Source organism: Hippopotamus amphibius, chromosome 17 (assembly GCF_030028045.1).
Source record: "Hippopotamus amphibius kiboko isolate mHipAmp2 chromosome 17, mHipAmp2.hap2, whole genome shotgun sequence".
Lineage (NCBI taxonomy): Eukaryota > Metazoa > Chordata > Mammalia > Artiodactyla > Hippopotamidae > Hippopotamus > Hippopotamus amphibius.
In genome coordinates, this window is record NC_080202.1 from 50,024,227 (window position 1) to 50,037,258 (window position 13,032).

At 54.7% G+C, this 13,032-nt stretch overlaps 1 protein-coding gene across 21 annotated transcripts in view; it reads right to left on the minus strand.

The window, feature by feature from the left end:
* MAPT (microtubule associated protein tau) overlaps positions 1-13,032 on the minus strand; it is a 108,146-nt gene that overhangs the window by 30,357 nt on the left and 64,757 nt on the right. For 3 of the 21 annotated variants that reach the window (XM_057716595.1, XM_057716591.1, XM_057716592.1), the window contains exons 3-7: positions 12,344-12,430; positions 9,792-9,878; positions 5,904-5,969; positions 1,587-2,294; positions 1,182-1,487 (exon numbers count right to left, since the gene is read on the minus strand). In XM_057716595.1, coding sequence (XP_057572578.1) covers positions 1,182-1,487; positions 1,587-2,294; positions 5,904-5,969; positions 9,792-9,878; positions 12,344-12,430 — 1,254 coding nt within the window. Of the gene's footprint in view, positions 1-1,181; positions 2,295-5,903; positions 5,970-9,791; positions 9,879-12,343; positions 12,431-13,032 lie in introns of all 21 variants that reach the window. The other 18 variants (XM_057716586.1, XM_057716587.1, XM_057716588.1 and 15 more) reach the window with 10 other exon arrangements.

Sequence of the window (13,032 nt, forward strand, 5' to 3'; positions counted from 1 at the left end):
AATTTTAAATGCAGATTCATTTCTCTATAACATTTCAAATTTTTTGTGAAAAGTAACAACTAATCAACGTTTAACAGATCTCTGCAGTTGACAGCTTAACTAGCATCAATTTCTGGGCCCTGCAAATAATTCTAAAACGCTACAGGACCTAAACGTATGAATGTGCCTGACTTGTGGCCATGAGGCCTCCTCTAGGGTATAAACTGTCCTCTCCATGGCAGGACACAGAGACCTCGACCCGTGGGAATCTCCCATCTCTCCAGCTCCCGAAGGGCTGTTGCGATCACACTTTCCAGGGCTCAGGACAGGGCCAGGGCTGAGCCCCCGGGATCCCAGCACAGGGACTGCCCGGGTTCTACCGAGGGATGAGGAGGCACTTTGGACGTGGAAGGTTTTGTTTCTGCTCACTGTCTCTCCCGTCACAAGGCAGGGTGGGGCAGTGGGGGTGGGGTGGTCATTCCTGGGCCAAAGTCTCAGCGTGGGCTCTGGGCCACCTCCAAACACTTATATGTGTGCCACCTGCTACATGCAATGTACTGCCCACTGACAGTCACAGAGGATGAGCACATGCCCTCTGAGTCTCTGGGCTAGGAGGGCACACTTCAGGACCTTCTGGAAGGCACTGTGGTGTATAGAAAGGGCCTTTCAGAGCAGACCTACCTGGATTCCAAGCCTGGTTCCATCACCTACTACTCAGTGACCTTCAGCAAGGTACTTAACCTCTCCGAGTCTCAGATTCCTCATCTGCAAATTGGGGTTAATTATGCCCACTTGGGAGGGTTGGGAGGGTCCTAGACAGTGAATTTGCGACACATAACACACCCTCCAAAGTGGGAGTGCTCTCTGGGGAGTGCGGCCCACCAGTCTCCAGCAGACTGATGGAGCCTTGCAGATAAATCAAGTGGCCAGAGAAGTGAACAGGGCAGAAAGCACCGGGCAGGGGGTGCTGGTGACATGCAAAACGGCGGGCAAGCGTGAGAGGAGCACGAGCTATTAGAGACTGAAGGGCAGGAGGAGACCAGGAAGGTGAGCAGAGGCCCAGGTGGCTGGTTTGGTGGCTGTCCCCAGGGGCCTCAGAAGCGGCAGGAGCCAAGGAAGGGCCGGAAGCTCAGTGGCAGTGCCCGCAGCCTGGGTGGCACATGAGGTCACCGGGCAGGAGCAAAGGAGCTCAAGACACAGACCTTTGAGTTGAGGAACCCGGCTGACGGGCTTCCCTGGCAGACCAGCTGCAGGCTGTTTTTCAGATGGTTCTGGAAGGTCAGTCTTTTTTGTGTCCTCACCCTCGGGGGGGCCCCGGGGCTCTTGCTCCTCTCCAGGGGCCCCGGGAAGTGCAGCCCCTTCCAGATCCACCTCCGAAGGTCCCTGTTCCTTCTGCACGTTGGCTTTGATTTCCACGTGGAACATGAACTCGGGGGGCCCGTCGTGCCCTTCTGCCGGGGCCCCCTCACCAGGCCTGTCGGGCTCTGAGACCCGGGTCTCTGCGGAAGCTTTAGAGAGGAAATCAACAGGGAGGGGGATGGCACCCTCGGCTGGATAACCGGGGATCCCAGGGGCTTCTCCGGAAACTGCCAGGGGGGCTGGCCCACCTTGGGCTGGGGGGCTCTGCAGAGCAGGGGAGCGCTGGGAGGGAGGGGAGTCCTGGAGCGAGGACTCATCAATGTCCCGGTCTTCATCCACCTCCTGGCCCCCCCGCCTCTCTTTGCCCTGCGGCCCCTTCAGAGGTGGCCCCTCCTGGGGCAGGTCTCTCAAAAGCTGGCTTTCCAGCAGCGCGGAGCCACGGCGGCTGCCCTCCGCATCCTCAGGTTCTGTCCCCGAAGGCTGGTGTGCGGCCTCTCTGGGGCCTTCAGGCAGGACGGGAGCCCCGGGCTTGTCGGACACGCGCTGGCGGCTCAGACCTGGGGTCTCCGGGTCCATGGCCTCACCTCCACGGCGGCCCGGCTCCCCGAGGAAGCTTTCCTGGACAGCCTTGACACTCCCAGGCTCCGTCTGGAGACATCCAGGGGAGGTGGGCTTCGGAAAGGCCAGACCCTCCTCGGCCCACTCCCCTCGCTTTGGGCCCCACTCCTGGTGGGGCTCCAGAGGGCCTCCTGGTGGAGGAGGTGGCTGGCAGACAGGAGGATGCTGGGAAAGGCGAGAGATGGCCAGGACGGGAGCTTCCGGCTGTTTCTCCCCCAGAGGCAGCTTGGAGACCCCAGAATCTTCTCGGCCGTGTGCAGGCTGGACCTGAGAGCTAAGCCCACTGTCCAGGGACCTCTCAGATACTTCCCTCTGCTGGCCTGGAACTCTCCTCTCCTCTGGGTTTAAAGAGGCAGTGGTGGCAAAAGGTTAGCGAGAACGCATTGTGTTTAAGGAGACACACTTTTGAAAGAACAGAAGGACGTTGAAATGGCATCTCAAGCCCAACTAACCAAGAAAAAGGAGCCCATGCTCTGCGCTCACCCTTGCTGCCTTTCTTTGCTCGGAATGAAAGGGCTCTTGGTCTATCTGCCACCAACTCGCTGGGTGGCCTTAGGTGAACACCTCCCCTCTCTGGACCTCAGTTTTCTCATCTGTAAAAGGGGAGCTTGGACCAAAGCTCCGTCTAGCACAGGCGTTATTCCTCTGCCTCTCGTGGGTCTGGTTGAGCTCCGAGCATGCTGGCATAACCGGGGCTGCCAGCCCTGCTGCCGGGTTGCCTCAGGCAAACTCCACCAGCCACAGAAGCTTGTCCTCCTCTCCAGGGACAGTGAGCCTCCTGAAGACTCTGGCCTCTAGCTGGGACCTGCCTGGGGTACAGGGAGGATCTCCTTTCCTCTCTTTCTCTCTCTGTCTCCGCCCCCCTCCCCTTTTTGTTGAATGAAACCAGCAGGTGTTTCCTGATAGATTTGAAAAACCCAAAATGTATCAACATCAGGGCTCGAGTCTTTGCTAATAGACCCACCAGGAGATGCTGATAAACAGAAACACCATTCAGGTTTATCCACATCGTGGATTACCGACAGCCTTCTGTACAAGGTGAGGCGACCACCATGGCAGTAAAGGTGGTCTGTGCGGCAAAGACGTGACCGGCCATGGGGACCACTGCTTCACTCCTGTCCCACAGCTTGCTGTGAGCCAACAACCCAGTGGATGGAGGGCACGCTTCCCTTTATTCTGCTTCATTCACGTGACATTCACGTGAATCCCCCCTTAAAGTATCTGTGTATGAAGGACACGAGACGTATGCTCATTGGTTCTCCTAATAATCATCGTGTATTTTTTGTTTTTAACTCCCAACTCTTCAAATATCCTACCTAGTTCCAGAACAACTTCATGGCTCTCCTCTAAACAAAATCTGGAACCCCAAAGGATTGGGGGTCTTGGAAGAGAAAGAGACTGGATGAGGGAGGGGAGGGAGGTGGGAGAACCCAGGTGTCCACGCACACAGGTAACACGTGACTGTCCCTCTCACCTGAGCCCAGTTGGAGTCCACATAGCTGCCCACGGGACCCTTATCAAGAGGCCTGGCTCTCCCTTACCTCCCACCCCTGTGCCAGGGCCTCAAGCTCCCGATCTCACTCATCTCGTGTCCCTAGCGTCGCCACAGAGCCTGCCACGTGGCCAGATCAATACATGCAGGCGTGTCAAGAAAACGTGCTGATTTCTGCCTTCCGCGGGGTCTACAGGAGCCTCCTGGGGGCCCTTGGTCAGTCCCAGAGAAGAACAGCCCAAACGACAGAGACACAGGAAACAAGCTCCGCAGGAGGCGGCCTTAGCGGGTGCCTCTGTGCCACGACGTCTTCCCAGCCCACAGCTCCGCAGCCCAGCAGTGGCGGCAGCTGCTGCCCCCATGCCCCCTGACAGGCCAGGTCGCCAGCACCTTCTGGAAAAAATCTTTCTTCCCAGAGCTTCCTAGAAATTGCTCATGACATGGATGTTACTACACTCTGATACACTGCAGGACTTTAAAAGACCCTCATTAAACAGAAACAAGGGCCCCAACACACTGAGTGCACATACCCTGAAAAGTTATTAATATACGGTAGTTCAGCATGTGTGTGTGCATGTATGTGTGTGAGGAACCTGACATCATGCTATTCCACGCCCGGAGGAAGGAGCCAGGCTGGGAGAATATTCTATTCAGCTCCCAGAATACTGCAAGGTGCTCAGTAAATATTACATGTAGCAATCCCTGGGGGTGGGTCCAAGGTAAACAACACTTGGGAAAACACAGTTTGATGGCCTCAGGAGTGCAGAAAAATTGTGCCTTCATTCCCGCCTTGGGAGGCCTGGTCCCGGAGACACTCCTAGAAGAGAGGTCTACCCCTGGCGTGAGCAGGGGTGAGAGGGGTAGGGTCTCCCCACCCTACTCTCAGCCCACGGCAGCTCCATCCTGAAACATCTTTTCTGTCATAGTGCTTCCCGAACACAGGCTGCCAAAGGTTTTCCTTCTGCAGCAGGAAGCAAGGAAGAGATAATAGCTGTGTTCCTGTGTACACGGCTCTTCCTCAATCTGCTTGTTTTAGTACAAAATAGACTGCAGGCCTGTGGCAGATAACGTGTGTTTGTGGGCCACCAGTGCTTCTGAATTTCACAAGGCTCTGCTGGAGGGAGCTGGGCTTGGCCTGGATTAGCAGGTGAAGCCAAGACATGAAATACTGGCCTTGAGAGGAGAGGTAGAACCCTCCACATGTGCACAGACTTGGTGCCAAGTTCCCATTGCGTATGCTACCCGGTGTTCATCTATATATCTATATGATTCCAGGCCGGTGCTAACCCTAAAAATTCAGTGAGTGCAAAAGTAAAGTTTCTAGGAAAGCTGTTCGCCTGATCTTTTTGTTGCATGGAATATGTTTTAGGGGCATGGAGACAGAGCCTGCAATACGAATTTGTAGAAAAAACACAAATTCACGTCTCTTTATGGAAATAGATGATCATTTCCAGAGGTTATAAAAACCACTGCTTTTACCTAAAAGCTGAAAATCATGACCTAAAAGAAGCAGAAGGCGGATCCCAGTTATTTAACACATAGTTTCCCCCTTATAGTGACTATGCTGTCTAATATTTCTTGAAGCTCTTTGTAAGCCTAAGAACAAAAGCATGCCTTTCTGTGCCCTGTGAGATGAGACACACCAGCCTACTGTGGGGCAGGGCCCCCTGGGGAGCAGAAATGTGTAGTTAGGCTTCAAAACACCTTCAAGGAGACATTTCTTCAGGGCCCAGAGTCTTCCCAAAGCCAGAGAGCCCCAGTGGTGGCGTTAAACGAATCCCAAATCACTTTCTGGAGAAAAGAACGGTGTTTTCCCTGCTCTCTTGCAATCCAGAAGCTTCCACGTTACACAGAAGACTCTCAAGTTCATTTATGCAGCAAATGATAGAAAACAAACCCAGCTAGGTTGTACAGGAGGTCTCCGTGTCCTAAGATAAGGAATCTCTAAGATTTAAAAAAGTAAGTTCTTGAACATTTATGCTCAGTAATTATACAAAGTTGCTTTTCTTGACCACAGCAGTTTTGGTCCCTGAGAAGAAAATCATAATAAGGGTTGAAGGTTGCACAGAAGAAAGTTGAAAAGAAATGGCTTGGTGGCGATTTGGTTGAGGCTTTCCTCCCAGGACAGGCTAGAGGGCCGCCTACAAGGGAAATCACTCACCACACATATTTGTGTTTCTCTTGGTCATTGATTCTCGACTCTCCAGGCTGGGCAGGGCCAGCTTCTTTCAGAACAATAAACACCTCCGGAAAGACTCAGAAATGGCTAGAAAGAGCTAGAGCTCTTTCTCTATCTGAACAGCCCACCTTCGATAAAAACCACCTCCTAAAGACCTGGACCTGGGAACAAAGGCCCAGGTTCAAATTCTCTTTTCAGGGTCAAGTCCATCTGTGTTGCCACCCCCCTCTTCCCAACCCCCATGTCGTGCGTGGCAGGCAATTCTAGCCCACTGACCTTGGGTCACATGTCCAGCAGCTTGGTCTTCCAGGTTGGGGGTGTCTCCAATGCCCGCTTCTTCAGCTGGTTTGTGTGTCAGCACACAAAGAAGATAAAAGCAGAGACAGTTACTGTTTGCCAGAAGCAGAGCTCCCTGCCTCTTCCGCCCTGTTTCTGAAAGCGCTCAGGAAAGGCACGCCTCAGTAGCACCGAGGCGCTGCACCTCCGGCTCTGTGCAACCGTGACCGCTGGGGATGTGGGTGAAAACAGCTCACCAAACACGGCCCGCACGCCCACACACCTTACAGGCGACACAGTCCAGTAGGAAAGACCTCCTCAACGGTGGGCCCAGGGTCCTGGGCCCCGCACTCAACAGAGACACAGGACGGGGCGGGGTCAGAGAAGCAGTTCTTTGCTCAGCCGCCGCTGCGGGAGCCGCGTCCCAGCGGAGGCTGCGCTCCCAGCCCCAGTCAGCGCTCCCGGGGGGCCGAAGGTGCAGGGAGGACTAGGCGTGTGGGCCGTGGAGCCCGGCTGGGGGTCACACTAGGTGCCACCGTTGCTTAGCCTCTGAGCCTCCGTCTCCAACCTTAGAACCCCGAGGCGATGACCCTGGCTGGGCTCGCAGGAGAGTGGTGAGGGTTCACACAAAACTGTGTGAATGTGTCCAGCAAAGTGCCTGGTACACGGGGCAGGGGGCCCCCCCAGCGGTTCAGTGTCTTTCCTCTAAACTACTGGGCAAACACCTTTCACCTCATGCTCAGCATAGGTGCTACCTGGTTAAAGGGAGGCCCGCAGTGTCAGTGAGCAGCTTTTGGGGTGTCTTGGGCTCCTGCTTAGGGAATTACAGTTCATCCCAAACAAAAAAGGACGGAGGAAAGCTCCTGATCAAGTCATCAATGATACCAAAATCAATAAGCTTTCATACGACACCAATGTCTGCATCATGAAAAAATCGGGATACTGCTGCAGCACAATGGACACAGTTGTCCAGAAGAAAGAGCTTCTAGGGCAAGCTGGCCACACACTGACATGCGGTGACTCCACGACCCCAGGAGAGCCAGCATGCCCTGATGGATAGTGACACAGAGGCCACCACTCTGAGAAATGCCCACCAGCTGCTGGCTGGGCCCCCAGTATTTTCTCCCAGACCTGCGATGACTCAGTCTCTACATCTGGAAATGCCAGATTACCACTCCTTGCTATACAGGTCCACCACAGGGAACACGGAGGAGGCAAAAGAAAGACTCCCTGGGTCACTGGACAGATGCGTGATGGCTTTTTAAACACCCAGCCTGCTGGCTGGCCCAGGGCAGCCATGGTGAGGGGCGGGGGGCCGGCAGTAGGCTCGGGCAGCTCCCCCACTGCCAGTTCCTAGGCAGGAACACCTCTGGGTCCCCTGCACTCTGACCCTGTACAGCCCGTGAGGCCTAACGGTGACAGTTCCGAGTCACTTAACAACAGCTGACTGTCTGGGAAGCACAGCTCTGAGTGTCTGACGAGGTTATGGAAGAAAGGCTCAGAGTGACAGCAAATCCGGCTACGTGGCACGGAGTCCTGGAGACAGATGACACCAGGAGGCGTGCTGATGACATCACCACCGCGGCACTGGGAAGCCCATGGCTTTTGCTTGCCCATGCAGTGTCGTGATATCCTGGTCCTGATGCAAATCAGAAACGACAGGCTGCTGCTATCTCTGACATCCCCTGATCCCAACAAGGGAGATGCTCAAAGAAGCCAAAGGGAGGAAGCGTGTGAGAGAGTGGCTGTGCCGTCACACGCCTACATGGCCTCTCTGTATCCCTGGGGCCCCAAGAGGGCTCCATGCTCACTCCACAAGGCAGCGATTCCTGCAGTGGGACAGCCATACTGCACCCCCAAATGGACCTCTCAAATGGGAAGTTTCACAGGAGAACCACGATACAGCAAGGTGTAAACTAAGGTACATGTGTTAAAGCCACCAGCTGAAAAAATGTCCTCCCAACTCTTAAACCTCCCACTTGGGAGTGGGAGAGAATTTTTGAGGAGGATTTCTTTAGAGACAGCAACTTGGGGGATGGGGGGGTGGCTGCCTGGCCACCTTCCAAGTCCCACTGAAAGGGTTTCACGGCACCAGTTGGAAACGTGGTGTGTGTACCCTATGATTAGGGACATGGTGTCAGGAGAACCCCACTTGGGCAAACTAGAGGAGGAGAGGCAGGCCAGCCCTGCCTTGGTGGCAGAGCAATGCCTACAGGCAGTTTGTATACGCACAGTCTGCTCGGGCAAAGAACAGCCGTGTTCCCCGTGGACCTACTGTAGGCACAGGGCGGCTACAGGGGAGGGGGCGCCTCAGACCGTGTCCAGCAGGGCCACCGACGTGAGCAAGCCGACCTCAGCAGGGGAGAGGCTGGAGGCGGATCTTCAGACCCCAAGGGGCCAAAGAGAGAAGAAATGTCTCTTGAAATCAGAGGCAGAGGGAAGGACCTTTCGGGGGATGAAGGGGATGGCGGCGGGGGGCGGGGTGGGGAGCGTCTGGAAGAATTCGAAGAAGGTTCCCACAGAGAAAGCATCAGCTTTAAACACCTGCAGACCGTGTGAAGCCAGCTCACAGCAGCGCCAACGCAGTAGGAGCTGTTCTGCCCGTGCCCCATTCTGGCCCCTCCCCAGTCCCAGAGAGGAGGAGCTGCAGCTTTGGCTGGTACGCAGGACTGGACATTGTAATCAGCATTTGCAGACTGGGTCTGGTGACGGTGGACACCAAAACACTTTTGATTACCCCAGAGTGACTGAAAGTCAAGAGCTGGTTAGAGTTTTCATCCCAGGCAGGGGAAGAGCTTCGCCCACTGAAACAACTGTCAAGGGGCAGCGGGACACAAACGTCAAGTTCTCCGTGATCTCATCCCACGAGTCGTTCATTCCACGGCCTTCAAACGACCTTCACTGTCAAGGACGAGGCCTGCCAGCTTCCAGAACATCCCCTCCACCCATCTCAGAAGACCAGCTTGCAAACAGAAACTACTCAGAGGAGCTGGTGGTACTGCTCAGCCCCTGCCTGGTGTACTCAGCACACCGGGCCCGGGAGAGGGCTGCGGGCTTCCCAAACGGCTGCCGTGAGCCCCGTCTTCAGGAAGGAAGGAAAACTCCTGCCAGGGGACATTTCCCCCGCTCTCCACTGCTGGTGAAGCACTGTTCAGAACTCTTCTGCATTTCTTGCTGAGCACCCTCCAAATCACCAAGCCAATGGCTGGAGTCGTGCATAAGGGAAGGGGACACGAAGGAAGAGACAGCCAGGGCTCTGGGCTGTGCTCGCTGTTTCCTAAGGGCCTGGGCAGCTCACAGTGACACTGGCGACCCCGCGTCCAGGGCTATTTCTGGTCAGTGCCCTGTCTGGGCTACTCCCCATCATCTGTGTTGACAGGACAGTCTCATCATGTCTGTTCTAGGCTGATATGTTTGCAAAGACCGTCCTAAAAACGGATGCTGGATTACATCGCTGAGTTCCTCGAGGACTGCCCAGTTATGATCCTCCAAAGGTGTGGGTGGGCCGTCTGGACACTGCCGCACACTCCGGTGCTCTCCTAGGGAGCTGATATCCCCAGGAAGTGACCCTGTCGCTGGGCAGAGTCCCAGCAGGAGGGTGGAGTGACCTCGGAGGTGAAGTCAGGATCTGCCACCAGCCTGCCTCAGAGAACTCTCCAGAGCGAAGACAAGGAGAGGAGAAGCTAGAAGGAGTCCAGAAGGCCCTCTATCCTCTGGGAGGCTGGCAGGCAGCCGCGGAAGCAACAGGGCATCGAGCTCAGAACCACCCCAGGTTCCCAGAGGCTGGCGTCCACCATGTTCCTGCCTCACTGGGAGACGGGCATGGCCCCAGGTGCACCCATCCTCCAGCAGAGGGGCTGGGCACTCAGCCCTGGGGGTCACCCTCACCTGTGGTTCCTTCTGGGATCTCCGTGGGGGGCTGAGCGGCCGCCTGCTCGCCGGGGGCTCCCTCATCCACTAAGGGCGCTGTCACGTCTGGAAACCATGCAGAGTCACCTTAGGGGACTGGGATGGGATGTGCCACGCCCCTCAGCTTTGCTCTTTAGGGGTGCAAAGAGGCAGGGATGGGGAGGCAGGAAGGGGCTCAGCCGCATGCAAAAAAGCAACCTCACAAATCAGGGCCCAGAGCTGAGCTCCCACCTGACATCTCCCCAGGGAGCGCATCAAGAGACACCCAGGCCCTCTGCCAGGAAAGCTAGGACAGACCCCTGTAAACGCGGCAGCGAGAGGGACTGCTGTGGATGGTTGCAAGTGTTTTTAGGAAGAAGTGTTGAAAATTAGATGACCAGTCACAGATGTTTGATCCTTTCAGCATAGCAGAACAGGAGAATGGGATTGGGACCAAGGCAGTGCAGGAACTCTGCAGTCAGGGCTGGAGTCTGTGGCTCTGCTGGGAGGCTGGCTCTGGGCAAGTCCTTTGTCCTCTTAGGGTCTCGGTTTCCTATCTGCAAAATTGGAGGTGCCAGGTGACCTCCAAGTTTTCTTCCAATTCGAACCCCCCTGTCTCCCGGAGCCCACGACCCATGGTTAAAAAGCACAGACTCCCCTGGGTGGCAGTGAACAGGCCAGTCCTGTCCAGAGTCAGGCCCACGGATGGGTCCACCTTCAGAGCAGAGGATGGAGAGAAAGATCTACCACCAGGAGCTGCTGTTGCTCTCTCATCAAGGTGAATACTTCTAAATCGGCATTCCTCCCTGAGCAATGCCCTGGCGTACTCCCAGGCCATTCTGGGCAAACAAGGAGTTGTCAGCTTTGAAAGTTTTCCAAGAGCCTGAGTCAGGTCTGTCAAATGGAGTCCATTTTATTACGGTTGTCTCAGGGGCAGCCCAGTAGAGTCCAGCCCCAGCAGGCCTCCCCGTTCCCTGTGGAGTGAGAGCTAAAGCTCTTGGGACCCTCACGTGTACAGGGTCCAGAATGCAGCAAGACTTGCTTGGAAGATTCTTCTAGAATAAAGTTGATTTGGAAGGCTGGCATAAAATCTGGCATTTGTGTTTCAGGATTTTCTGAGGGCAGTAGGCAACTTGCAAAACTGTCCTAACAAGATCAGCAGGCTGTGTCTTGCATCACTGGCTCTAAGAAGGAGAGCAAAGAACATTTCATCTGATATTTTCTTCACTAGGCTGAGAACCTTGGAGGTGGGGGAGCAAGGTGGGGGAGCACCACAACCAGTATATTTTCTCACAGATACACCGTTACACCAAGCAGTTGGCAGGCACTTGACAGTTACTTTCTGAATTCACCCAAAAGTGGACGCTTGGGATGATGCTGGGGCCAGGTTCTCATCAAAGTCATAGGCAGGGCCCAGGGAAGTGCTGAGAATAGGAACTTGGAGAGGATGGAGAGATGGCGGGGCAGATACTGCAGACTGGTTACTCAAAAGCCATTCTCAATGCCCTTATCCCTTGATTTTTCCTACTAAAGAAGCTGGAAGGCAAAGATGCTCAATGTCCCAGCCTCCCTCACAGGCAGGGGTGGCCATGAGACCCAAAGCTGGCCAACGATACATAAACTGAAGTTGGTTAGGTGGGACCTGCAGAAGAACTCTTGCTTTCCTAATAAAAAGGGAACACATTTGGTTTCAGGGCTCTTTTGGCTGTGCTTTGAAGGCAGATGTGCTGCCTGGAGGTGCAGCAGCCACCTTGTACCCATGAGGCAACAATCCAGCCATTAAGGATGGCAGAAGATAAAGACAGAAGAGCACTGATGACACTGAGAAGCTGCTGCCTAAGTCCAGACATTTTATTACGTGAGACAAATAAACCTCTTCCTACACATGCCACATTTAGTTGGGTTTTCCATTACCTGTGGTCAAACACAGTCTTGACTGATATAGATGGGAAGCAAGAGAAGATGGTCAAAATCAGGATCAAGGAGCATTTCAGGAGCTTTGCAATAACCTAGACACCGAATGTCTACAGAGGGCAGCTTAGAAGATGGTCTGGAACTAACACCATGACCAAGGTTCAGACGCCCAGGCCAAGCCCAAGAAATGAAAGATACTGAACCAAGACCAGTCCCAAAGTGTGAGCTCGGAGATGTGTAGTGACCTGCCCTTTCCTCAGCCAAATGGCTGCTCATGAAAGAAGTCTGGGGAGGACAGTGGGCGAGGAGCAGGGGCTTTGTGGAGCTGAGGTCAGGCCCTGCTTCGCCACAGATCGCAGCCTGTTCAGGTGTGGCTGCCTCAAAGCTCACACGTGATGAAGCTGCCCATACCTGGCCCTAGCGAACAAGGCATCAAAGCAGAGCGTGGCTCCCACAACATCCGGGGCCCGAGCCCCGTCCCGCAAAGCACTGAGTGAGCATATCTCTCAGCCAGTGGGAGAGGCAGCAGCAAATACAGCCAGGAAGGGTGGCACGTATGAGCTTAAAGCGTGGCTAAGTGCAGGCTAGAGCATGGAAGGAGCTGCTTAACTAAAGCCATGAGGGGAGGGAGGCCCCACCTTCCGCCGTCGGAGTGCTCTTAGCATCAGAGGTTTCAGAGCCTGGTTCCTCAGATCCATCCTCGGCCGGGGTCTGCAGGGGAGATTCTGGAACATATACAATGAGCCCCTCAGAATGGCTGCCTCTCTCCACCCCCCGCTTTCGACCTCAGAGGACCTTGGGAACGGTGTCTTTCGGAACTGAAATCACCCAGCATGGACCCCAGATGGATGGACCATGGCCACGTGATAAAACCACAAAGGGGACCAATCCCACCCCCCCCCAACACAACTGGGCCCCCACACCAGGGTATTCAGGCGAAGATGCACATGACATTCACCTCTTCTGGGGCGAGAGGAAAAACTGCCTTTTAATTAGCTTGTGGTTCCGATTGAGACAAAGGCTCTTATACTGACAAACAGGCAGCAGACCCCAGAAAGCTAAGCCACAGGTAAACTTGGGGCTTTGTCTTTCCTTACTGAAGAGGGTTACGGGAGATCATTACTGTGAATTAATGACAAGTAGACACCTGGGAAAACACTCGCAGATCCAACTCCTTCCTCTGCAAAGGAATTAGCACAGGGTAGACACAGTACCTACTTCTAACTGGACACTTGGCTGTGTCTCCAAGTACCACCCAACAAGCCTCGAGTTACACCTGAAATAGCCATCGCTCCTTACAAGAAAACTGTTCTTTCAGAATCCAAAG